The following is a 24,521-nucleotide window of genomic DNA, read 5'->3' on the forward strand; positions in this document are numbered from 1 at the left end:
TCAAAAAAAAAAGCAACGGGAGGATAGCTCGGGGGCTGAATGCAGGAGCGTGGAGGGATCGGGACCCTGCAAAGACACTGCGCTCTCTCCCTTAAAACCAAAATAACTTCAGAAAAAAATCCTGCCGCATATTGTGACAGGCTGGTGTGGATGGTGCTTTGCTGCTGGCTGAATGTGTGCCAATTGAGGCAGGTAGGGGGAGCAGGAACACACGGGATATTCCACTGGCCCCGGTGCCATGTGCTCCCAGAATGACACCATTAATGACTGATTTTATTTAATGGCGTTTTTTTCCTCCCCCCCCCCCCCCCCCACCCTTCACGGACCCAGACGTTCAGTATTAGACAGAGAGACAGACAGGAAAGATCTGACTTGGGGCTGAATCTTGCATTTTCTTTGAATGTTTCATTTTTTTCTTCACCTACTCTGTCCAAAGCGTCAGATGTTTTCTGATGTGGGTTTTTTTTTAGGTCTGGGAGCTGCTCTCGATGCAGCGGCAAAGCAGAGGCGATCGTCTGTCTTTGAGAGGAATGCAAAGTGGAGGTCTCCGATTGCCCAGAGCTCACCCTCCCGGGGTTAATGTGCAAGGCAGTGTGAGCTCCGTGCTCAACTCCCCATTCCAGCAGCCACAGCAAAACGGGGAGCGATGGTTATTGCAAACGCTGCTGACGAGGGGCATTGGAGGGAGATCTATCTGATGGAGCAATTACTAATGAAACGGTCTGAAGTCAGATTCCCTGGTCTCCCCTTGGCGTTGCCCATCCGCAGGCGAACTCTGAAATATTTCCACCCGGACGGTTTGGGGGGGTTTTGGTGAGCGGCTGAAGGTTTCTTCCCATCGTCGTCTCCAGCTTTCGTGTGACAAACTGGACTGAATGTGTCAGCGGCCCGGAGTAGCCCAGGGTGCTCCCCTGCGCTCAGCAATCCTTCCCTGCCTGCCTGCCTTCACACAGAGAGAGAGAGAGATCCACATTTCTGTATCCAGTGTAAATGGACCCGGGCTTCCTCTGGTCCCAGCCACCGTGTGACCGTCCCGGATCCCAGGCAGCCCTCGGCCAGATACACAGGAGTCTCCCAGGCTGGCCCGGGTTTGGGGGTTTTATTTGATTGCTGCTATGTGATTGCTGGATTACACTTTCCAATTTGACGCCCCCGATGCGATTGCATCGCAAACTGGAATACCCGCAGAGGAAGACCAGAAGGTAATTCAACTTTGGAGAGGATCTGGGACGGAGTTCATTTGCACCAGCCGGCGCTAGAATAAGAGTAACTCTGCTAATCTGGTATCCTGTGTGTGGACGCTGCGGTACAGTAATTTCCCCGCTAATTAGCGCCTATCTGGCAGATTTCTCTATCCGGCCTCCATTTACCTTTGCTTGACATTCAGAATTGTGTGCAACTTTTCCAATCTGCTTTCCTTCATTTAATGACGTGCTCTCTATTCCGCTCTCTCTCTCTCTCTTTCACTCTCTCATTCTCCCCCTCCTTCCCCACTCTCGCTCCCCCTCTCCCTCGCCAACCCCACTCCATCTCTCCCCTTCCCTGCCCTCATTCTCTCTCTCTCTCTCTCTCTCCTTCCCCACTCTCGCTCCCCCTCTCCCTCCCCAACCCCACTCCATCTCTCCCCCTCCCCTCTCTCTCATTCACTCTCTCGCTCTCTCCGTCCCCACTCTAGCTCCCCCTCTCCCTCCCCAACCCCACTCCATCTCTCCCCCTCTCTCTTTCTCTCTCCTTCCCCACTCTCCCTCCCCTCTCTCATTCACTCTCTCTCTCTCTCTCCCCTCTCTCTCATTCTCTCTCCATCTTTCCTACCCCACTCTCCCCCTCTCTCTAATTCTCGCTCTCTCCCCCTTTCTCTCCCCTCTCTCGCTCCCCCTCTCTCACTCTCTCTCTCTCTCTCCCCTCTCCCCCTCTCTCCTTCCCCACTCTCCCTCCCCTCTCTCTCATTCTCGCTCTCTCTCCCTCCCCTCTTTCTCCCTCCCCTCTCTCTCGCTCCCCCTCGCTCTCATTCTCTCTCTCCTTCCCCACTTTCCCTTCCTTCTCATTCTCTCTCTCTCCCTCCACTCTCTCTCATTCTCTCTCTCGCTCCCCTTCCCCACTCTCCTTCACTCTCTCATTCTTTCGCTCTCTCTCTCCCTCTCCTCTCTCTCATTCTCACTCTCTCTCTCTCCCTCCCCTCTCTCTCATTCTCACTCTCTCTCTCTCCCTCCCCTCTCTCTCACACCCCCTCTCATTCTCTCTCTCTCCTTCCCCACTCTCCCTTCCCTCTCTCATTCTCTCTCTCTCTCTCTCTCCCCTCTCTCATTCTCACTCTCTCTCTCCCTCCCCTCTCTCTCGCTCCCCCTCTCATTCTCGCTCTCTCCTTCCCCACTCTCCCTTCCCTCTCTCATTCTCTCTCTCTCTCTCCCTCCCCTCTCTCATTCTCACTCTCTCTCTCCCTCCCCTCTCTCTCGCTCCCCCTCTCATTCTATCTCTCTCCTTCCCCACTCTCCCTTCCCACCCTCATTCTCTCTCTCTCTCTCCCTCCCCTCTCTCTCATTCTCACTCTCTCTCTCTCCCTCCCCTCTCTCTCACACCCCCTCTCATTCTCTCTCTCTCCTTCCCCACTCTCCCTTCCCTCGCTCATTCTCTCTCTCTCTCCCTCCTCTCTCTCTCTCTCTCTGAGGCACAGTACTAAAGATCCGCACTCTTCTCCTTGCCCTCCCAGGTGGATGCTGCGAAGATGCTCCTCCTCATCCTGCTGCCTTTCTGGGTCGCCAGCACCTCGCCGAGCTCGGAGCCTGTCATTCGGGACATCTGCTCCGCCTGCTCCTGCACCACAGCCGAGCACATCCTGTACATCTCCTGCGGGAAGGGCAGCATGTACCGGCCCAATCAGCTCAGACCGCCGCCCGTTACCTTTTACCACCTCAATTTGCAGAACAACCTCCTGGTCACCTTGCGCCCTTTCTCCTTCAGCAACTTCACCAACGCAATCTCCCTGCAGTTGGGGAATAACAAAGTGCAGGAGATCGAGGCGGGGGCTTTCCGGGGTCTCAGCAGCCTCAAACAGTTACACCTGAATAACAACGAGTTACAGCTGCTGCGGGCCGACATGTTCCAGGGTTTAGAAAATCTGGAATACCTCCAGACCGACTACAATCTCATCAAGTTCATCGAGCGTGGGACGTTCAACAAGATGCACAGGCTCAAAGTCCTGATCCTCAACGACAACCTCATCTCACACCTCCCCGACAACATCTTCCGCTTTGCCTCCCTCACACACCTCGATCTCCGCGGGAACAGGCTGCAAAACATTCCTTACATTGGAGTGCTGGAACACATCGGCAGGATAGTCCAGTTCCAATTGGAGGACAACCCTTGGAACTGTTCCTGCGAGTTGCTGTCCCTCACCACCTGGCTGGAGAACATGCCATACCACCTTCTAATTGGAAATGCCAAGTGTGAAATGCCCAGTAGCCTGTACGGGAAACTGCTGAAAGAAACGACCAAACTGGAGCTGTGCCCCGAGGAAGGGGACAGTCACTTCGACCCGAGCTTGACTCCACCTCTGCAGGCGATTCCCCGAGTCACTCGCCGCCCTCTGGCCGTCCCCATGCCTCCCACCACCTCCCCCAGGGCTGCCAACTCGCCCAAGAGGTCCCAGTCAGGAATCGCGTCCGGCAAGTTTCTCTCCAGCAGTCGCAATTACAGCCAGATTGTGTCCTTCCAGACCCGGGCTCCGCCGCAGGCACCTTGCCCAAGCAGGTGTGTTTGCCAAAGCGACTCGCCAGAACTGGGGCTGACTGTGTACTGCCAGGAGAGAGGGATAGAGAGTGTGTCCCTCCTGCTCCCCAAGCCTCCCAGCGTGAGCAAACTGCTCCTGAATGGCAACTCCATCAGGGAGATCGGCATCTCTGATCTGGGGGGCTACGAAGGGTTGGATTTGCTCAATTTGGGCAACAACAAAATCGCCTCCATTGGAAAGGGTGTGCTGAGTAACCTGACCAACTTGCGCAGATTGTTCCTGAATGGAAACCAGATTGAACGACTGTGTCAGGACATGTTCCTGGGTCTCCACAACCTGCAGTACCTGTATCTTCAATATAACGTGATCAAGGAGGTCATGGCGGGGACTTTCGATTCAATGTCCAACCTCCAGCTGCTGTACCTGAATAACAATGTGCTGAAGGGCTTGCCAGCCTACGCTTTCGCTGGAGTGCCTCTGGCCCGGCTGAACCTGAAGAACAATCACTTCATGTACCTCCCTGTCAGCGGGGTGTTGGACCAACTCAGATCGCTCACCCAGATCGACCTGGAAGGCAATCCTTGGGACTGCACCTGTGACCTGGTGGCCTTGAAGCTGTGGGTGGAGAAACTGAGCCAGGCCACCCAGGTGAAGGAGGTGAGGTGTGAGACCCCAGTCGAGTTCGCAAGCGCGGATCTGAGGGTGCTGAAGAGCGAGGTGCTGTGCCCCCGGCTGCTGAACAAGCCCCCGCCAGCCAGCCCCGGTGCCAAGCCCACTGCAACGTCGGAGGCCACCTCGCTGAATCTGAGCAAGAGCTCGCCAGGGGGGCCGGTCCCCCTCTCAATCCTCATCCTCAGCATCCTGGTGGTGCTCATCCTCACCGTCTTCGTGGCGTTTTGCCTCCTGGTCTTCGTCCTGCAGCGGCACAAGAAGAGCAACGCCAAGCACGAAGCGGTGGGCCACCAGGAGTGCAGCTCCATGCAGCTTCACCTGAACAAGAGCGACCACCCGCCCGGGAAGGAGGACAGCCTGCCTTTGAGCGCTGGGGACAAGTTCATCCCGCAGACCATTGAGCAGATGAGCAAGAGCTACCTGGGGAGCCCAAGGGTCTCAGAGCAAGGCATTCCCTTCGCCGACCCCCAGGGACAGACCATCTTCCTGAGGAACATCAGCGAAAAGGACACCAAAAAAAGACTGAGCACAATCGACGAGCTGGACGAACTGCTGCCGGCGAGAGATCCGCATTTATTTTACCGGAATCTTATCGAGGGTAAACAGGAGATTAACAGCATTGCTGGATTCGAACTGAAATACCCCGAAAAGCAATGCGAGGGGAAAAAACTCAAGAAATCTCTGCTGGGGGGTAACCATTCGAAAATGCTGGGGGAGCAACGGAAGGGGGATTATTTGGAACTGAAAGCGAAACTTCAGGGATGCCCAGATTACCTGCAAGTGCTTGAAGAACAAACAGCTTTGAGTCAGTTGTAGGACAGAGTGGATGTGCTGCCATGAGTGGGGTTTTTTTAAAAACGGATAAGTGCCTTTCATTTGCTTCACTTTCAGATATTTATCACACCGAGGGAAGAAGCTGGGAGCGAGTTTCCCCAATTGCTTCCTTGCAACCTGTTCCGCCCAGACTTTTGTATCAGATGCAGGATTTTCACCAGATTTCGAAACAAAACCTCCCAACACCAACACGCACTGAGAAGCGACAAGGTAGACAACACGATCAATGGTAACAGGATTTTCTTTCTAAATTTGAAATGTATTCAGTGACTCAACCCTAACGTGTCCCACCACCGCAGCCTTCGGGGGTTTGGTGTCCCAGCTCTTTTGCAGGATGTCTCTGGTTTGATTTTAAAGATTCCCCTCCTCCCCCCACCCCCGCTCCTCCCACCCTCATCCTCCCCTCCTTCCCCGGTGAAATTGATCTGTGAACTCGCCTGAATTATTCTCACCCCAAGCAGCCAGTGCTCCGACACATTCTGATGCACCTTTCAGCGTCTTTTCAATGAGGGGGTCGTATCGTTCTGTTTGGCACACAGACTGAAAAGGGGCAGGCTGGTGGGGACAGCACGGGGTAGTGATGGCACCAACAGCACCGACTGTGACATTTGCTGATCGGATTGTTATTTAGGACGAATTCCCCAAATAATGGCCTCAGGGAACATCCTATGAAACATCCTTTGAGTTGATTGGGGTTTTTTGCTTTAGGCTATGTCATTGGGACCAATAGCCAGCGTTCCAGTCAGAATCCTGACAATTCTGGTAAAAGTGTCGTTTCTCCTCCCCGCCCCCATCGAGCAGCTTTAAGAGTTTGAGTATTTTAGTGTTTCAACAACTGAGTCCATCGTATGTAGCCAAGATTATACATTCCCAACCCAAGGATACCAGTTTGCTTACTATGTAAGCTTATTAAATATCTTCAACGCCATTATTTGATCTATCTGTACCATTTCAAATACTCTGAGTTGGTATTTTAAGATTGGCAAATATATATTGACATGTTTACCCCAGTTACCGAAATGTTTACTTGCTGACGTATTTATTGATCTATAAATAATTTGATGTATTTTGTATTTTCATACTTAATTCACGGTGAATTGTGTTTCTTGGTTTAATGTTAATGTAAAGTGTCATTATTTTAGAAGCTAGCCTCATTATCTAAAATGAAATGACTCTAGTCATTTCATTAACCAGAATGTTTGCGGTTTACGTGTAGGATTAATAGCAGGATTTTTAATTTTCCTTTTTTTTAAAGCATTGCTTTGCTGCGGCTGGGAATAATTAAAGGTGATCTGAGAAAGGGCCATGCCTTCATAAATGATTGGTCATTAAGTATCAATTGCAAATAAAAGGAATTTATGTTCAGGTCTGTGGCAAGCAATCTGAAAAATTAGGAATTAAATTTTCTGTTTTGAACTTTCAAACTGTTGTGAGGGGGAAAAGAAGGAATAGGGGCAAAATGCAGATGCTGGAAATCTGAACTAAGACTGTCAAAGCTGGATTGCGTTTCGCAGGTCAGGCAGTGTCTGTGGAGACAGAAACAAAGTTAACCTGTCAGGTTAACTATGACCCTTCAACTAACTGAGATGTTTAAGCTGATTGAAGGAATTGCTATAACACATAAAGAGTGGAGCCCAGAAGAAGGGGACATTACATTAAATTTAAAGAGAGGCTGTTCTGCCTTGCTAGCAGGGAGCTCTTCTTTACACAAGTGGAAGTTGATATATAAACCCTCTAACATAATAAAACCTCTTACAACACCAGGTTAAAGTCCAGCAGGTTTGTTTCAAATCATTAGCTTTCGGAGCACTGCTCCTTCCTCAGGTGAAAGAAGAGGTCGGTTCCAGAAACATAGATATAGACAAAGTCAAAGATGCAGGACGATCTGGCATCTTTGACTTTGTCTATATATATATTTCTGGAACCTACCTCTTCATTCACCTGAGGAAGGAGCAGTTCTCTGAAATCTAGTGATTTGAAACAAACCTGTTGGACTTTAACCTGGTGTTGTAAGACTTCTTACTGTGCTCACCCCTGTCCAACGCCGGCATCGCCACATCATGATAAAACCTGTGTAGACTCAGGGTTAATTGAAATTTTTGAGAATGAGATGAACAGGTCATTGTTTGATTTTAGGGTTATGGTGCTAATGTGAGCAAACACTGTCAGGATATGATCCAATTAAATGACAGAACAGGTGTGAGGGGTTGAATGGCCTCCTCTTGTTTCTATCTTCTTAGTGTTGACGTGGCGATAAATTCCCATGCTCTACAACGTAAATGCAGCATTTTCAAATGACTTGACATGCTTAGGATTTCCAGTCAAGGTGGAAGGTTAAGTCTGTGATCAGTGATCTCAGTGAGACTGACTTGCAAAATGAACTCTCTATGGGTTTCACTCCTCACCTGGTCACACAAGCAATTTCCAATTTGCAGTTGCTCATCTATCATAACAGCAAATCCCTTCCACCCATTTCCTGTGCTCATTAAACAACATCGTCTCCCAATGCATCAATTTTCAAATTCTCATCCTCGTGTTTTAATCCCTCCATGTCCTCATGCTCACTACTTTTCTGACCTCTTTCAGGCTTGTAACCCTCACACTACTCTGCATTCCTCCAATTTTGGATTCTTGTGTGTACCCAATGTTTGATAATGTTCTTGTGAAGCATGTAGGGATGTTTAACTATGATAACGACACTGTATGCATGTAAGTCATTGCTGAGCTAATGGCAATGCATGATATGGCAAATCAACATCTATGGCTGCTCCTAGCATGAAGAGCAGCTTTGAAGAGGTTGGTGATAATTACCTGGTCATATGCACACCTAATAGGTTAGTTAGTTGGCAGCTTTGTTGAACTCAAAGTCTAGCTTCATGTTGGGCGATTAAGGGTAATAATAGTTGTCCTCAAAATTGGAAAGCATGTTGCAGCTTGTGTGCCTGGTAGATAGCCAGAATAAATATAGGTTAATTTTCCATAATTCAGACTGCAAGTCAGGTCACCTGTGATCACTCAATAACATCAGGCAATTACGTTCCACTCACAGAAGTAAGAAGCCACTTGTATCCATTGCCACCCATTGGATTTCCAGCTGCCTGTTATGATGGATAGAAAATCATTGGCTGGGGGTTTGTGCTCATCCATGAGCTGTGCCGCCTGCTCGTGCTGGAAGAGACAATGCAGAAAATTCATCTGAATGCATCCAGTCGATTTTATTTTTTTTAAACTTCACCAACCAGCTATGAGCAACGTCGGGGGATATCCACAATATAGAACAATGATTACTGATAGCTGGCAATAGCAGAACAATAATTCTAGATTCTATCTTAAATCATATATAACGCCATTAGAATCTTAAGGCTTATGCATGACCTTAGAGCTGTTTTACTTTGTTTATAAAATGCACTGTTTATTGTTTTGCTGGTTTGGAGAGGGATGGCCTAGACTTAAAACATTCCAATCACAACTAAAAATAATACAGAGAGAAATTTACAATGAGTACATTGCTTGGATGTTTGAGTGTGACACCAGTTAGAACATCCAACCCCTTCTTATTATTAAACTTCACAAAAACATGGCGGGTTGGGGGGTAGGGGCAGGATTTAGCAATGGATGATATTGCCAAAGAGAAGAATTTGAATTAGTTATCCATTATTAACCGCGCTTGATTATCCTTTCCACTAACTCCAACGGAAAGGGAAGATTATGTGGCCTGTGCAGCAAATATTGTCAATGTTACACTGTTGGCAAAAGGTAATGGGACAGACTCTCCAGCCCCCCAGCCGCGTGTTTCTTGGTGGTGTGCTGTTCGTTGGCGGCGGGATTCTCGCTTCCCACCGCTTGTCAATGGGATTTCCCATTGAAGCTACCCCATGCCCCCGGAAACCCGTCGGCGGGGAGGCAGGTGGGAAAGGAGAATCCCAACGGCCGCAGAATTCCTGCCAACATTAGCATCCGTCTTTTCTTTTAACTTCTGCTATTTGTTTAAGTAGCAGAAACCTTGCAGCTATGCTGAATGCTCCAAATACATCCTCCTTTCTGCCAGCGCGCCCTTTTTGCAGGGTCACCATTTTTCGGAGGGGTTTCCCCAGAGTAGATAGTGAGGAGCTGTTTCAACTGACAGGAGGGTCAGTAACCAAATGGACAGATTGAAGATAATTGGCAATTGAATCAGAGGGAGGTGTGGCAGTGGGGGGGGGGGGGAGTTTTGTTTACGTGGCACGTTGTTATAACCTGGAATGCACCACCTGATGGGAAAGTGGAAGCAGATTCAAGACTTAATAATTTTCAAGAGTGAACATTTGCAGGGATGTGAGGGAAAAGGTGAAGAGTGAGGAGCGAGGTTAACTGAATAGTTCAATCGAAGACTAGCCTGCTTCTTCTATGCTGCATCATGCTATGGTTCTACAATGACCTCAGGCATTGTCCGTTACATGTTAATAGCTGCTGGACTGTTCCCTTTTACTCAGTCTTCTAAATCTGTCTTTCTTTGCTGACATGCAAATAACTGAAAGATCACAAGGCAGAGAAAGGAGATGTGGATTTAGAAAAAGTGCCCCCTAACCCACTACAAGTGATGCCAATGGATATGCATTAGTTTAGAAGGATTGTAATAGATGGACAGTCGACTGGAAGCAAAAAGTTTTGATTATATCATAAATCATGTACAGTGTCATTGGAAACCCAAGAGTAAATCACGACCTTACATCTGCCAGAGCTTGTTTAATCATTATAACATCTGCCATTTAGTGTTTTTAATTGATTAGAGATGGTTTGCGTTTGAATTGCTGAATCAGGCTTAAGTTACTTACGAATGGCTTCAAGCTGCACTTATACATGCTCCACCCATTCATTATAGTGCAGGGGAATTGCTTTCCGCATTTTAAATCATGCACTGTATAGTTTACTATTAAATGCAAGTGGGCAGATTTGAGCGATGTTGTTCAGTAGATTTAGAACTGAGATATCATGAGATCTGAAATTCTAAGGCTGCTATAATGTTGACGTATCTAAATTCCAGCAGACTACCAAGGCATAAGTGGCTGTTTCACCGAGAAGTTCGATTAACAGGTGCCATGAAATGGGAGTTATGTTTCCACTTCCTGTCTGCAGCCCAAGCATACTTTTGAAAGCACACTTGAAAGCAGATTTCTTTAATTTCCCTGAATGGCATGGGTGAAAGAGTAGTAAAATTGAAAGGGCCGTCAAATCTGCAAGTGGATAGCTTCACATGACTGGTGCGAGCAGGGTGCCTTTTGCATGATTAATGATTTGCAAAAGCGGAGCATGTGCAGAAAACAGAATCCAATGAGAAATGGTTCATGACATACTTTGATTTGAAAGAAAATGAGAAATTCTCATCAATCATGAGATACCTTGTTTATTCTCTGGAAGTCCATGTTAAAAGGGAGAGAAAAATAAAACTTGTTGTATTTCTTTTCGCCCTGAAAAGACATTGGATAAGGTACCACATAAAATGTTACTACACAAGTAACTGATGGTGTTGGGGTGATATATTAGCATGGATAGTGGGATGGCTAAATAACAGGAACCCGCAAGTCAGGATAAATGGGTCATTTTCAGGATGGCAAATTGCAACCAGTGGAGTGCCACAGGGATCAGTGCGGGAGACTCAATTACTTACAATCTATAATTACAAACTTGGATCAAGGAACCGACTTGAAGCCAAATTTGCTGACGATACAAAAATAGATGGGGAATCAAGTTGTGAGCTACAGGCAAAAGGATATGGATAGGTTTTGCGAGTGGGCAGAAAATTATGTGCTAAAATGTAAGGATGCCCACTTTGGGAAGAAGAATAGAAAAGCTGAACATTATTTAGTAAGAAGTCTTACAACACCAGGTTAAAGTCCAACAGGTTTGTTTCAAATCACTAGCATACGGAGCACTGCTCCTTCCTCAGATGAATGAAGAGGTAGGTTCCAGAAACATATATGTAGACAAAGTCAAAGATGCAAGACAATGCTTTGAATGCGAGCATTTGCAGGTAATTAAGTCTTTACAGGTCCAGAGAGAGGGGTAACCCTAGGTTAAAGAGGTGTGAATTGTCTCAAGCCAGGACAGTTGGTAGGATTTCGCAAGCCCAGGCCAGATGGTGGGGGGTGAATGTAATGCAACATGAATCCAAGGTCCCGGTTGGGGCCGTACTCATGTGTGCGGAACTTGGCTATAAGTTTCTGTTCGGCGATTCTGCGTTGTCGCGCGTCCTGAAGGCTGCCTTGGAGAACGCTTACCCGGAGATCAGAGGCTGAATGCCCTTGACTGCTGAAGTGTTCCCCGACTGGAAGGGAACATTCCTGCCTGGCGATTGTCACATGATGTCCATTCATCCGTTGTCACAGGGTCTGCATGGTCTCGCCAATGTACCACGCTTCGGGACATCCTTTCCTGCAGCATATGAGGTAGACAATGTTGGCCGAGTCGCATGTGTATTTACCATGTTCCTGGTGGGTGGTGTTCTCACGTGTAATGGTGGTCCCCGTGTCGATGATCTGGCACTTCTTACAGAGATTGCCATGGCAGGGTTGTGTGGTGTCGTGGTCGCTGTTCTGAAGGCTGGATAGCTTGCTGCAAACAATGGTTTGTTTGAGGTTGCACGGTTGTTTGAAGGCAAGTAGTGGGGATGACCTTGGCAAGATGTTCGTCTTCATCGATGACGTGTTGAAGGCTGCAAAGAAGATGTCGCAGTTTCTCCGCTCCGGGGAAATACTGGACGACGAGGGGTACTCTGCCGGTACTCTATGGGGTGAGCACAGTAAGACTTCTTACTGTGCTCACCTCAGTCCAATGCCGGCATCTCCACATTATGAACATTATTTAAATGGAGAGAGACTGCAGAAATCTGCAGGGAGAAGAATCTGGGTGTCTTGTACATGATTCACAAAAGGTTAGCATGCACGTACAGCAAGTAATTCTGAAGGCAAATGGAATGATGGCTTTTATTGCAAGAGGCATTGTATCAAACTAGGGAAACTTTGTTATATCTGTACTGGACATCGATGATACTGCACCCAGAGTGACGTGCAGAGAAAATGGGGGTTCCCAACCTAAATTATTACTGGTTCTCAGACTAAATTCCATTTTACATCTTCACCATCAGGACTTCAGTATATAATTATAAACATAGAGAGTTGATGAGGGTAATATGATTGATATGGTATATATGGACTTACAGAACACATTGGATAATGTGCCACATAAATGGCTTGCCTGTAACATTGAAGTCCATGGAATAAAAGGGACAGTAGCCACATGGATATGAAGATGGCTGGGTGACAGAAGGCAAAGAGTACAGGTGAAGTTATTTTTCAGATTAGAGGAAGGTATGCATGGAGTTCACCAGGGTTCAATATTTGGAGCATTTCTCTTTTGACACATATGAATGACTTATATTTGGATATGCAAAACAGAACTTCAAAATTTACAGATAGCACAAAACTTTGAAGTATAGTGACCTGTAAGAGTGATAATGAGTGACTTCAAGAGGAATTGGACAGGCCGATGGAATGGTAGAGAGTTAACATTTAATTTAGAGTAGTGAGAAATTGGGCGTGATTCTCCGTTCCCCCGGCGGGTCAGATATTCGCCGGGGAGGATGGCGTAAATCCCGCCCGGCCGCCCCGCGATATTCTCCAGCCCCCCCAAAATCCCATCGGCGTGAATCGCGCCGCGCGCCTCGGAGAATGTCGAGGACCGGCGCGACCCAACGGGCCCCAGGGCCGCCCCAATTTTCCGGGCCGGATGGGGCCAAAGTCCCGCAAGCGTGACCACGGGTCACGCCGGCGTAAATCAAACCACCTATTTAACGGCGCCAACCAGTCATGCTGGTTGACGGCGGCCAGCACGGAGGTAGGGGTCAGCGTGGGGCAGCTGCCGGAGAAGTGACAGCATGGCCGCAGGTGGTGGTGGGGGGGTCGCAGGAGCGGTTGGAGCGTGCATGCCGGGGGGAAGGAGATGGCCGGGGGGGGGGGGGAGGAGCTGGGGGGGGGGGGTGAAGAGCTGGGGGAGAGGAGCTGGGGGGAGGAGCTGGGGGGAGGAGCTTGTGGGGAGAGGAACTGGGGGGAAGACATGGTGGAGGAGCTGGGGGGGAGCCGGGGGGCGGAGCTGGGGTGGGGGGTAGGAGCTGGGGAGAGGAGCTGGGGGGAGGAGCTGGGGAAGGAGCTGGGGGAGGATCTGGGGGGAGGATCTGGGGGGAGGAGCTGCTGGGGGGGAGGAGCTGGGGGGAGGAGCTGGGGGAGGAGCAGGCGGAGGAGCAGGGAAAGGAGCAGTGAGGAGGAGCTGGGGTGGGGGGGAGGAGCTGGGGGGAGGATCTGGGGAGAGAAGCTGAGGGGGAGCAGCTGAGGGGAGGAGCTGTGGGGGAGGAGGAGCTGGGGGAGGAGCTGGGGGGAGGGGAGGGAGTGTCCACCTTGCCATGTGCCAGCTGGCAACAGTCACGACCATGCAGCCCATGGCACCTGGCTGCAGGGGGGGAGGGGGGGTATGGGCAATGATGACATGTCGTCTATCCCCCCCACCCCCACCCCCCACCCCCCACCCCCTGCAGGCCATTATGTTTGGTGATCACCCAGCGATGTTGGCCGCTGTGGTGGGAGCCGCACTTCTACATGTTGCCCAGGGGGAGCTGGAGCAGGAGCGTGCCAGGGAGGCGGCGGAGGCTGCCGCAGAGGAGCGTGTCGCAGGGAGGCAGCTGGCAGCCACCCAGGCTGGAGGGCCGCCCACACGACAGGACGAGGAGGAGGAGTTAGTAATGGTGGTGCTGCCACGGCGACGGAGACGCCCGATAAGGCCCCGTGTGTACCGGCCCCGCTTGTCGTACCAGGACCTCACGGACCGGGCATGCAGGAGGGGACTCCGGATGAGCCGGGAAACCGTCGCCCATATCTGCCACCTGATGGCACACCTGGCAGTGCGTGGCACTGGGGGAGGACACCCTCTCCCCATGGCCGTCCAGGTTATGGTGACGCTGAACCTTTATGCCATGGGGTAATTTCAGGCACCGAGTGGGGACCTGTCCGGTATCTTGCAGGCATTGGTGCACCAGTGCATCTGTGCAGTGATGGACACCCTTTATGCCATTGCGGACCGCTACATCCAGTTCCCTGTGAACCGGGCCAGCCAGGATGTCCGGGCAACGGGCTTCACTGCCATGGCCAGGATGCCCATGGTCCAGAGAGCGATCAATGGGATGCACGTCGCTGTGCGGCCACCTGCGGATAACAGGGCCCTGTTCACGAATGGGAAGGGACCTATTCCATGAATGAGCAGGTGGTCTGCGACCACCGCATGAGGATCCTGCATGTCTGCGCCCGGTACCCGGGCAGTGTACACGACACATTCGTATTGGCGCAATCTTTCATCCCCACCATGTTTAAGGGACGGCCCCCCCCCTCCGGCAGAGGGGCTGGTTGCTGGGCGACAGGTGTTACCCGTTGCGGTCGTGGCTGATGACGCCTATACGGAGGCCACAGGCTGACATGGAGAACCGCTACAACGATGCCCATGCAGTGACCAGGGGTGTGGTCGAGAGGTGCTTTCGGCTGCTGAAGATGCGCTTCAGGTGCCTGGACCGCTCTGGAGGGGCCCTCCAGTACCCGTCAGATAGGGTCTGCAACATTGTTGTGGTCGGCTGCGTCCTGCACAACATAGCCCAGCAGAGGGCGATGTGCTGCAGGCAGAGGAGGGGGAAGGGGAACAGCAGCAAGACGAGGCACAGACCTCCCCAGATAAGGAGGATGGGGGCAATGGTCAGGACAGACGGGCTGGACATGGACGGGAGGCTGCCCACCGTTACCGGCTGGGCCAGCAGGCACGGGACAGGCTGTTAGCACCCCCGGTTCACAGGTTAGGGCGGCGTGGGAATCGCCGAGTATGGGCACAGACTGCATACTACGGCACCAGCCTACCATCCTCACCCCATCCACCCAACACCAACCACCCTCACGCCACCCGCATGCACACCACCCCTCCATTGCACATAAACCTGCGTTTACCACTCCCCCTGCCCCCACCCCTCCCGATAACCTTTGTCTCCCTTATTAGTCAAGAATCAATCAACCCCTGCATGAAAAATATGCATTGACCCCTGTCTCCACCACTCTCTGGGGATGTCCTTTCCAAATACTCATTTCCCTCCGAGAGAATTAAGTTCTAAAATGGGAAACCCCAAGGCTGGGTTCTCCATCAGCGGAATCCTCCGCTTCGCCGGCTGCGCACTCACACTTGTGGATTTCCCGAAGCCGTGGGCGTGGCCACATAGGGAAACCCCATTGGCCGGTTGCCGGGACGGAGGAGGATCCCGCTGCCGGTGGGGGGGAGGGGATGCCGCACCAAGACGGAGAATCCTGCCCCTTATTTTTAAATGGTCCCCCTAGATGTGAACAATTGCTCTTCAGTGGAATCTTTTGGGATATTTCCTGGCATTCAAAACGTCATTGAATTATAAATTTTGACTACCCTCCTGTGAAAATATGTTGCGGCCGTTGAAACAGAAGAAGGGAGAATATTTAATTTTGTAACATAGCTCCCCAAAACTGTTCAATGGGCTTTGTATACAATGGATTACTTTGAAATGCAACAGTAGGGTGCTCTTTCCATGGGCCAGTGCAGACTCGATGGGCTGAATGGGCTCCTTCTGCACTGTAAAGTCTATGATATTCTATGTCTATGGTAACAGATGTTGTCTTGTGTTCAAATCCAGCAAGAATTTTGCTCGGAGCAAGTTGTTATATACAGCGATGAAACAAATGACCTGTTAATCTGTTATTCTTTTGGTACATTGTGAATAATACAGGGATGTTCTGATGAGAGGCATGAAAAGGCAGGGATATACCCTGTGGAATGGATTAGGTTAAAGGGGAATATAATGGAAGTTCAGTTGACAGATATGGAAAGTACACATAGCTAGTGAGCCTATAAGAAGAATTTATAAATGATCGCTTGCAAGATGTTTGACACGTTTATCTGAAATCTCTCCATCCGTTAAGCTAAACGTTGATGCATTCTGAACACTCGTCCGAATTTCAGGAATGGGTTAAGTGCCAGCAATGACGTATTTCTAATATCGAATTTTGAGACTGAAAAGCAAACATGAGTTCAGTTCAGTGCTTGAAGTATAAATGGAGAAGAAAAAATAAATTGTTGTCTGCAAAGGACTACGTGGTGTGTAAGTGGTTATTGAAGCTGAATCAAATTTGAAATTATGTCCAGGAGGGAATTGCGGAGTGATTTGAAGAAAGATACTGATGGATGCAAGTGGGCAAACACCCATCAACAATGGCACAAGAGGCAAAAAGAGCCTCCATTAGCGCTGAAGTTTCCATGATTCTTCAAAATGCTGACCTTGAAATGATAATCGACAATGAGCTTTGAAAAAAAGAAAGTGAGAAAGTGAAATGGAAATGATCTTACTTGTGGGATCTTCATTATTCCACACAGATTACCTTCTATTTTGAAGTTGTGTGGTCAGGTGTTAGCCTCGGCTTGATGGGTAACACCCTTGTCTCTGTGTCGGAAGGTTGTGGGTTACAAGGACCACAAAACCAAGGCTGGCACCCCCAAAGCGGAACTGAGGAAGTGCTACAGAGCCAGTGATGTCGCCCAAGTGGGACAATGAAAAACAAGCTCCTTCAGATGCTTGCAATACATTGGCACTACTTCAAAGGAGAGAAGCGGGATTCTCCCTGGTGACCTGGCCAGTACCTTGCCCTCATCAAACACCATCCATTTGACCATTACCCCACGATAGTCTGTGGGATCTCATTGCGTCGATTGGCTGCCACGCTCCATGATGTTGAAAAGAAGCACTTCAAAAGTACGGTACCGTGAAAGAACATAGAAAACAATCATATCTGACCATAAAATGTTCTGAGGTTGTGCAAGGTGCTATATGAATGCAAGTTCTCTTCTTATTTCCATTCGGAACACAGTGTTCGGTAGATTTTCTGAATTATCACTTCAGTTAATACATTTTCGCTTTGGCAAGGAAAATGCCGCTGTGTTTTTTTCTTCAGATAGTGTAACCTCTACAGTCTGAAATGCTTCGGACCAAGTCATTTCTGGATTTAGGAATTTTCTGGATTGTATTCTTTGGTAATCCCTTGCTAACGAGTATGATTGTCCACCTAAGAAACTCCTCATTACTGTCATAGGTTCTGTGGGTCCTTGTGCGCCTGATCAACCCAATCCTATAGCCGCATCTACCACCGCACACTTGGCAGGTGTCGCCGGGAGGTAGGATTGGTCCTCGGACTCAAGATCACTGGTATTCCTTTCTGAGGCTCCTTTTCCATGCTTCCTCTTACCATCGGGTGTCCTGGAAGAATTGTGCCTCTTCAATCAAGAGGTTCCTCCAAGTAGGTCTCTTCTGAGCCAGGGTCTGCCAGGCGTTGACGTCTATGTTGCATTTCTTGAGGTAAGTCTTCACGGTATCTTTGAAGCACTTCCTTTGTCTTCTTTTTGGTCTGGATCCTTCCTTGAGCTGGGTGAAGAAGATTTGCTTTGACATTTGCAACTCTGACTTCCTAAGCACATTGCCGGCCCAGCGGAGTTGGCTTTGGATGATAATAGCCTCGATGCTGGTGCTTCTGGTCCCTTCAAGGACACTGATGTCAATAAACCTGTCCTCCCAGCAGAAAATCCATCTCAGACAGCATTGATGTTACTTCTCCAGGGACTTGAGGTGACATCTGCATGTAGTCCAAGTTGCGGTGCCGTACAGAAGAGTTGGACGGATGACTGCCTTACACACGAGGATCATGGTGTCATCACGAATGCCACGTTCATCAAATACTCTCGTCCTCAGGTATCCGAAGGAGGCATCATGGATTGGATGCAATGTCAAATCTCCATATCGATGTCAACCTTCGATGAGAGTATGCTCCCCAGGTATGGAAAATGCTCCAGCATTGGTTGGGTTTCTCCATTGACCTCAATGGAGGGAGAGATAGGATATGCCCTGCGGCAGTTGATAAAGGACTTGAGACGTCTTGAGGTTGAGGTTGAGACCAATTCTTTGGAATGTTTCAGCGAAGGTGTCAAGCATGGCTTGGAGATTCTCTTCTGAGAGAGTGGAGATGGCGATGTCACCAACATACTGAAGTCCCGCCAGCGATGTCAATGTTGCTTTTTTCTTGGATTACAACCGATTGAGGTTAAAAGGTTTTCCATCCATCCTGTAGATGAGGTCCACTCCACTGGGAAGCTTGTTCTTGATAAGGTGAAGGTTGGTGGTGATGAAGGAGAACAGGGTGGGAGGTGATGACACAACTTTGCTTGCCTCCAGTCTTGACCGCAAAGGTTTTTGTCTTATTTCCGTCGGTGAGGACGGTCGTGGAGGAGTTGGAGGATGTTGATTAATTCCTCTGAAATGCCGGCCTTTGACAGGATCTTCCATGGCACGTTCTGATTAAATGAGTCAAAGCCTTGATCAGACCGATGAAGGCCATGTAGAGTGGTTGATGTTGCTCCTGGCGTTTCTCTTGAAATTGCCAATCATGTCCGTTTTTGATGGTTTGGTCGGAAGACACAGTGGTTTTCCGGAAGCATTTCTTCAGTGACTGGCAGAAGGTGGCTCTCTAGGATCCAGGCAATGAACCTCCTGGTGACGCAGAGTAGGTGAATTCCTCGGTAGTTCCCACAGTCCGCTTGGTCTCCTTTCTTGAAGATTGTGGCGTTAACGTCATCCCTGAGGTCGCAGGAATTTCTTCTCTGCCCCAGGTTTTCAGCAACAGCTGATGAGGATGACAAATGATCTCTTCTCCTCCAAATTTGAAAGTCCCGGTGAAATCCCGACAACTCCCGCAGTTTTTCCATTCTTCACATGTTTAATTGTCCACGCTTGGTGGGAGTCCACGATTATTTTTCATGGGGAGTTGGGGGATTTCCTCAAACATGTCCTCATCTTTAGTTGAATCATGGTTTAGGAGTTCTTTGAAGTGTCTCCCTCCATCGAGGACTGATGTTTTCTCTGTCTCTCAAGAGGATTCTGTCCTTACTCTGCACCAGTTTGAGGCCTAGGGCTTTGTGTCCATATCTTGCCTTGGTGGCACGGACAAAGCCCTGCGTGTTGTGCTTGTCAGCATGGAATTGCAGCTTCATAGCTTTCTCAGTCTACCTTGTTTTCTTGATTTCCCGAGTTCTTCTTTGTACTTCCGCCTTGGCTAATTGATGAGCTCTCTTCTTCGCCTCGCTGGTTATGTGGTTTTGACAGGAGAGCTTTCCTCTTCCTGTCGGCGAGGTCTCAGATGGTGTGGTCATTCCTGTCGAACTAGTCTTGGTGTTCCCTGGTCTTGTAGTGAATGGTTCTTCAGTTTGAGATGATCGCTGTCTTCAGCTCTTTCCAGCTTTACTCCATTCCATTGGAACGGACATTTATGAGATTTAGGAGAGGACATTGTTGGAAGTTCACTTGCATGCTTGCCTCTTGAAACCGCTCAACATGAATATTTTTTCTCAGCTGCAATTTCATCTTCTGGTGCTTCTGATGGAGTTTGATGGACATAGAGGAGTTGATGAGTCAGTGATCTGTCCAGCAGTCTTCTGCAGTGGTTATAAATTTGGTGATGAGAGCATCCTTTTGGTCTCAGGATCGGACGATAATGAGGTCGATCATGTGCCAGCCTTTGGTCGTTGATGTCTCCAGGAAGTCTTGAACTTGTCTTTTTTGAGCAACAGTGTGTTAGTGATGACAAGTTGGTATTCCACACATTTGGTAGTCAGGAAGAATGTTGGAGAGTATTGTGTCCAGAATGGAGTAGAAGCCTTCTTTGGACTTTTGATTGGCATCAAGGTTTGGGGACTAGAATGTCACGACCATTGCCTGCTGATTTTTTGCAAGTTGTAGATGGAGGGTCATGGGGTACTTGTTGATGCTAAACGGGAGCTCCAAGTGTCGGTTGATGAGTTTGGGCTTGTTGGCAACTCCAATTCCTTGCACCCTGGGCCGACTTTTGGGTTTTCCTCTCCAGAAGAAGGTGTAACAGCCGCCATCTTCCCTCAGCTGCCCTTCCCTGCTCATCAGGTCTCCTGCAGGGCAGCGACGTCTATTTTTAGGGCACCTTTTCACAGCCTTCCCATGTGGGGTGAGCAGAGTGGATCCTGAAGAGGGCTGCTCAGTATTGAAGAAAGCCGACGAAGCGCTTTTCTGTTACAATTCCAAGCTCGAGACAACAGCATCAAGCTCCACCACCTACATGCTGGTCTGAAGCTAGGGTCACCCTGACGGTAAGGTGACTTGCAGATCTCACGATCCTGTCCTCATCATCCTATCGCCGATCACCGCAGGGCTTATCTGTGTGGGACGGCTTAGCTCAGTTGGCTGGACAGATGGTTTGTGATGTAGAGCAAGGTCAAAAGCACGGGTTCAAACCCAGTACCAACTTATTCATGAAGGCCCCTCTTTCTCAACCTTGCCCCTCGCCTGAGGTGTGGTGATCCGTAGGTTAAATCACCACCAGTCAGCTCTACCCCCTCAACAGAGGAAAGCAGCCTATGGCCATCTGGGACTATGGCGACTTTACTTTCCTGTCTGTGTGGGGGGTGTGTTGGTTTTCTCTAGAAAGACGCCTGGTCCGGGACATCTTTTAACGTGGGACTGCTGTTGTACATCAGCAGACACACGGTCCTTGACAGAAGGAAGGTCCAGATCCAGTGGCAAGGGAACTTTGGCAACTGGGGATTCTTCCTTCTGCTGCAGCCTTCATCGCAGCCATTGATACCATAGATGTACCTTCTGCATGATCTGCCGTTGGGGACTTGTTTTGTATTGTGCTTTGTCTTGTTCCTCTCCACTGAATCATAGTACAGTGCAGTCGGAGGCCATTTCGCCGACTGAGTCTACACTGACCCTGAAAGAACACCATACCTAAGGCCACACCTCCACCCTATGCCCGTAACCCAGCAGCCCCACCTAACATTTGGACACTACTGGGCAATTTAGCGTGACCAACCCACCTAACCCGCACCTCTTTGGACTGTGGGAGGAAACCGGAGCACGCAGAGGAAACCAACGGGGAGAACATGCAGACTCCGCACGGACCGTGACCCAAGCTGGGAATCAAACACAGGTCCCTGGTGCTGTGAAGCAGCAGTGCTAAACACTGTGCTACCATGCCGCACTGACCTTACCATTAACCATTGGTAACCCTGACAGGAGTTCAAGACTCCAGTGGGCATTGTTCTCAGGATCAAAGGAACATTCAAGCCGCTCCACCACGGCAAGGTGGCAATCCAAGGAAAGGTCTGGATTGTAGAATGATTTGGGAATGCCAAAGTATGGATGTGTGTACAGCGCACAAACAATGATAAACAATATAAAGCAGTAATGAAGCTTGCTTTACTTATCCAAACACTATATTGTTCATGTTTCCAATCCCCAAATACTATACTGGAATGATACCATGAGTCACTTGCTCAAACAATTCCAACAAGTGGTATTTCTGAACAGTAGGTTCCTGGACAGGAGAGGTTACAGTTTATAGATAAATTTGCATTCAATTGTTCAGCAATGAATGGTATAACATGGCAATGGCAAGTTTTGGCATTGCGTGGACAATGATATTGAACTAAACTTTCAAGGACAGTGCAAGTATTTTACATTAAGTGCTCAATTTAATATTAATTTGTAAAGAGAAGCAAAGCAGCTCTTCGCAAAACAAAACAGAACAGAATGAAATGATCGAGGTGAATGCTGAATGCATAATGCATGTGCTGAAGCTGTGTTGGGGAAGTTATATTACATGAAATGTTGTGACAGTTAGGGGTCATTCATTTAAAAAGAAACAAAAGTAATTGTTTTATTTGAGGACGGTCGATTGTTAAATTTCTCCAGAATTTTTCCAATACACATGCAGGCCCTCTTTTTGTTTCCTTAGTCGGAGAATCGTGTGCCTCACATCTGTGACTTTAGCACTTTTACCTTGAGACCAATCTGCTGCATATAACAAAGGCTTGGCAGATTGCATGGAAAGGGATGAATTGTGTTTCAGAGGCGCTATTCACAAACTAAGGAGTTTACAAATTGCTTCACACTCATTGCGCGTGATCTAACGGGGTGGCAGTGGAGTAGTGATATTGTTGCTGGACTTGTAATCCAGTGACCCAGAGTCATGCTCTGGGGATCTGGGTTACAATCCCGCCATGGCAGATGGTGAAATTTTGAATCCAATAAAAATCTGGAATTCAAAGTCGAAAGGTGACCATGAAACTGTTGCCGATTGCCATAAAAATCCATCTGGTTCACAAATGTCCTTTCGGGAAGGAATTCTGTCACCCTTACCTGGTCTGACCTATATGTGACTCTTAAATGCCCTCATGGATGGGCAGTAAATGCTGACCCAGCTGACCCAGCAATGCCCACATCCCATGAACGAAGAAAAAAATGGCCACGCCGCACTGGGTGGGTATCCGAGGGAGCTGGCTAGATCACATGAGAATCGGAAATCGGAAACCGCTCCGTGGGCTGATAAGTTTCCGATCGAAAGGCCCCACTCCCGTTGGTGAGATCCGGATCACTCCATGGCAAGAAACCAATAATCTCTAATAAAGATCCATCTCCATTAACAGGAAGGATCTCCGATCTAACAGCCTCTCATGATCTAACCAGCTGCCTGGCGAGCTGACACGGGGGCGCCCTTCACCACACCTGTTTAAAAACGTCAAGCGAGCAAATTGCTGTGGGGATTGGAGGAGGTCAGTAGCCACCTTTGAAATCAGGCAGTCAACCCGGGGGCACCGGGGCTGCTGCCCCAGTGCTCGGGAAAGGCCCCCCACCCCCCGGGCTTGGGAGGGGGAGGGGAGAATGTGTGGCAGCCCTCGCGGGGGGGGGGGGGCAGATGGGCCCGGTCAGCGGGATTGGTCACCATCAGTGCCCCTAGGCTGGGGGAGGAAGGAGTTGTGAGATGCTCAGCGCCTGTGAGTCTGAGATGCCACCCCCACAGATCGTGTGCACCCATAACAGGGGCAACATCAGCTTCTGCCAGTCTGCCCCACCGAACACTCACAGGACAGAGGCCTGTCCACTGTAATATGGTGATGTCACTTTTATCCCCCACGGAACATGCCAGCCTCTGGTCGCACAGGGACTTTCACCAACAGGGAATTGGCAATGTCAGTATTGTGAGCAATTCACAGCTCTCAAGTGGATTCCCATGGGTAGACGTGCCACGTCGCAGGCGGGTGTTACTGCCTGGCATTTCAATCAGACTGTGAAGACTGGACACTGGAAGCTGCCTAATCGCTGGGACAGTAGCCAACAATCAAACCCGAGAGCTGGGCCGGAGTACTGGAGATACCCCCATGACCAGGCCAATTCTTGACCCATAGATCATCGGGCACATGAGGCAAGATAATTATTAAGGTGTTGGGATAGGAGTACGGGATTTACTTCCTTTTCTTTCCCTCTCAGCAACCACTCTGTCTCATCATGAAGGCACTTGGACTCACATGGGGCTTGATGGACAAGGCTGGCATGGTGGCACAGTGGTGTGCACTGCTGCCCACACAGCCAGAGACTAAAGTTCAATTTGGGTGACTGCGTGGAGTTTGCACGTACCCCCGTGTCTGCGTGGGTTTCCTCCGGGTGCTCCAGTTTCCTCCCACAGTCCAAAAATGTGCAGCTTAGTTGGATTGACCACAATCAATGCACTGAGAATTGAGCAACCAACAGGGGACGCTTTTCAGGCATTGGACACACTGACCAGTCCAGCTAATCTGACTTTTCAGGAGTTTGGTTTGAATGCTTGTGGAGCTGGCTTCAAGAAGGACACAAGGATTTTTTCTATGGAGATATTGCTGTTGTAAATTCTCTCGCATTTCCATGTGTTGCTGATACACAGTCAGGGTCTCAGTGCCGTATAGCAGTGTGGTGATGGCACATGTTCTACGCACTTGGGCTTTTGTTGACATTTGGAGTCTATCGCCAGAGTTTGTAGAAGGCTGAACTAGCTCAGATTATCCGCTGTTTGTTCACCTTGTCAATGGTGGTCCTTTGAGAGAGGTGGCTTTTTAATGGCTCGCTTGGCCATTTCGAAGGATAGTCAAGAGTCAACCATATCCATGTGGACAAATGCAAATTACTGCGGATGCTAGAATCTGAAACACAAGTAGAAAATGCTGAAAAACCTCAACCAGTGTGACAGCATCTGTGGAGAGCGAACAGAGTTAATGTTCCGAGTCTGGATGACTCTTCATCAGAATCACATTGCTGTGGGTCTGGAGTTACATGTAGGCCAGACCAGGTAAGGATGGCAGATTTCCTTCCCTAAAAGGA

General features: G+C 49.2%; 1 protein-coding gene across 4 annotated transcripts in view; it reads left to right on the forward strand.

Moving 5' to 3' along the window:
- Nucleotides 1-348: 348 nt before the first annotated feature.
- slitrk4 (SLIT and NTRK-like family, member 4) overlaps nucleotides 349-24,521 on the forward strand; it is a 44,440-nt gene continuing 20,267 nt past the window's right edge. For 2 of the 4 annotated variants that reach the window (XM_072505932.1, XM_072505933.1), the window contains exons 1-3: nucleotides 349-1,202; nucleotides 2,708-4,997; nucleotides 5,291-5,462. In XM_072505932.1, coding sequence (XP_072362033.1) covers nucleotides 2,723-4,997; nucleotides 5,291-5,462 — 2,447 coding nt within the window. In that variant the 5' untranslated portion in view covers nucleotides 349-1,202; nucleotides 2,708-2,722. Of the gene's footprint in view, nucleotides 1,203-2,707; nucleotides 5,463-24,521 lie in introns of those variants that run through there. The other 2 variants (XM_072505934.1, XM_072505931.1) reach the window with 2 other exon arrangements.

Source organism: Scyliorhinus torazame, chromosome 5 (assembly GCF_047496885.1).
Source record: "Scyliorhinus torazame isolate Kashiwa2021f chromosome 5, sScyTor2.1, whole genome shotgun sequence".
Lineage (NCBI taxonomy): Eukaryota > Metazoa > Chordata > Chondrichthyes > Carcharhiniformes > Scyliorhinidae > Scyliorhinus > Scyliorhinus torazame.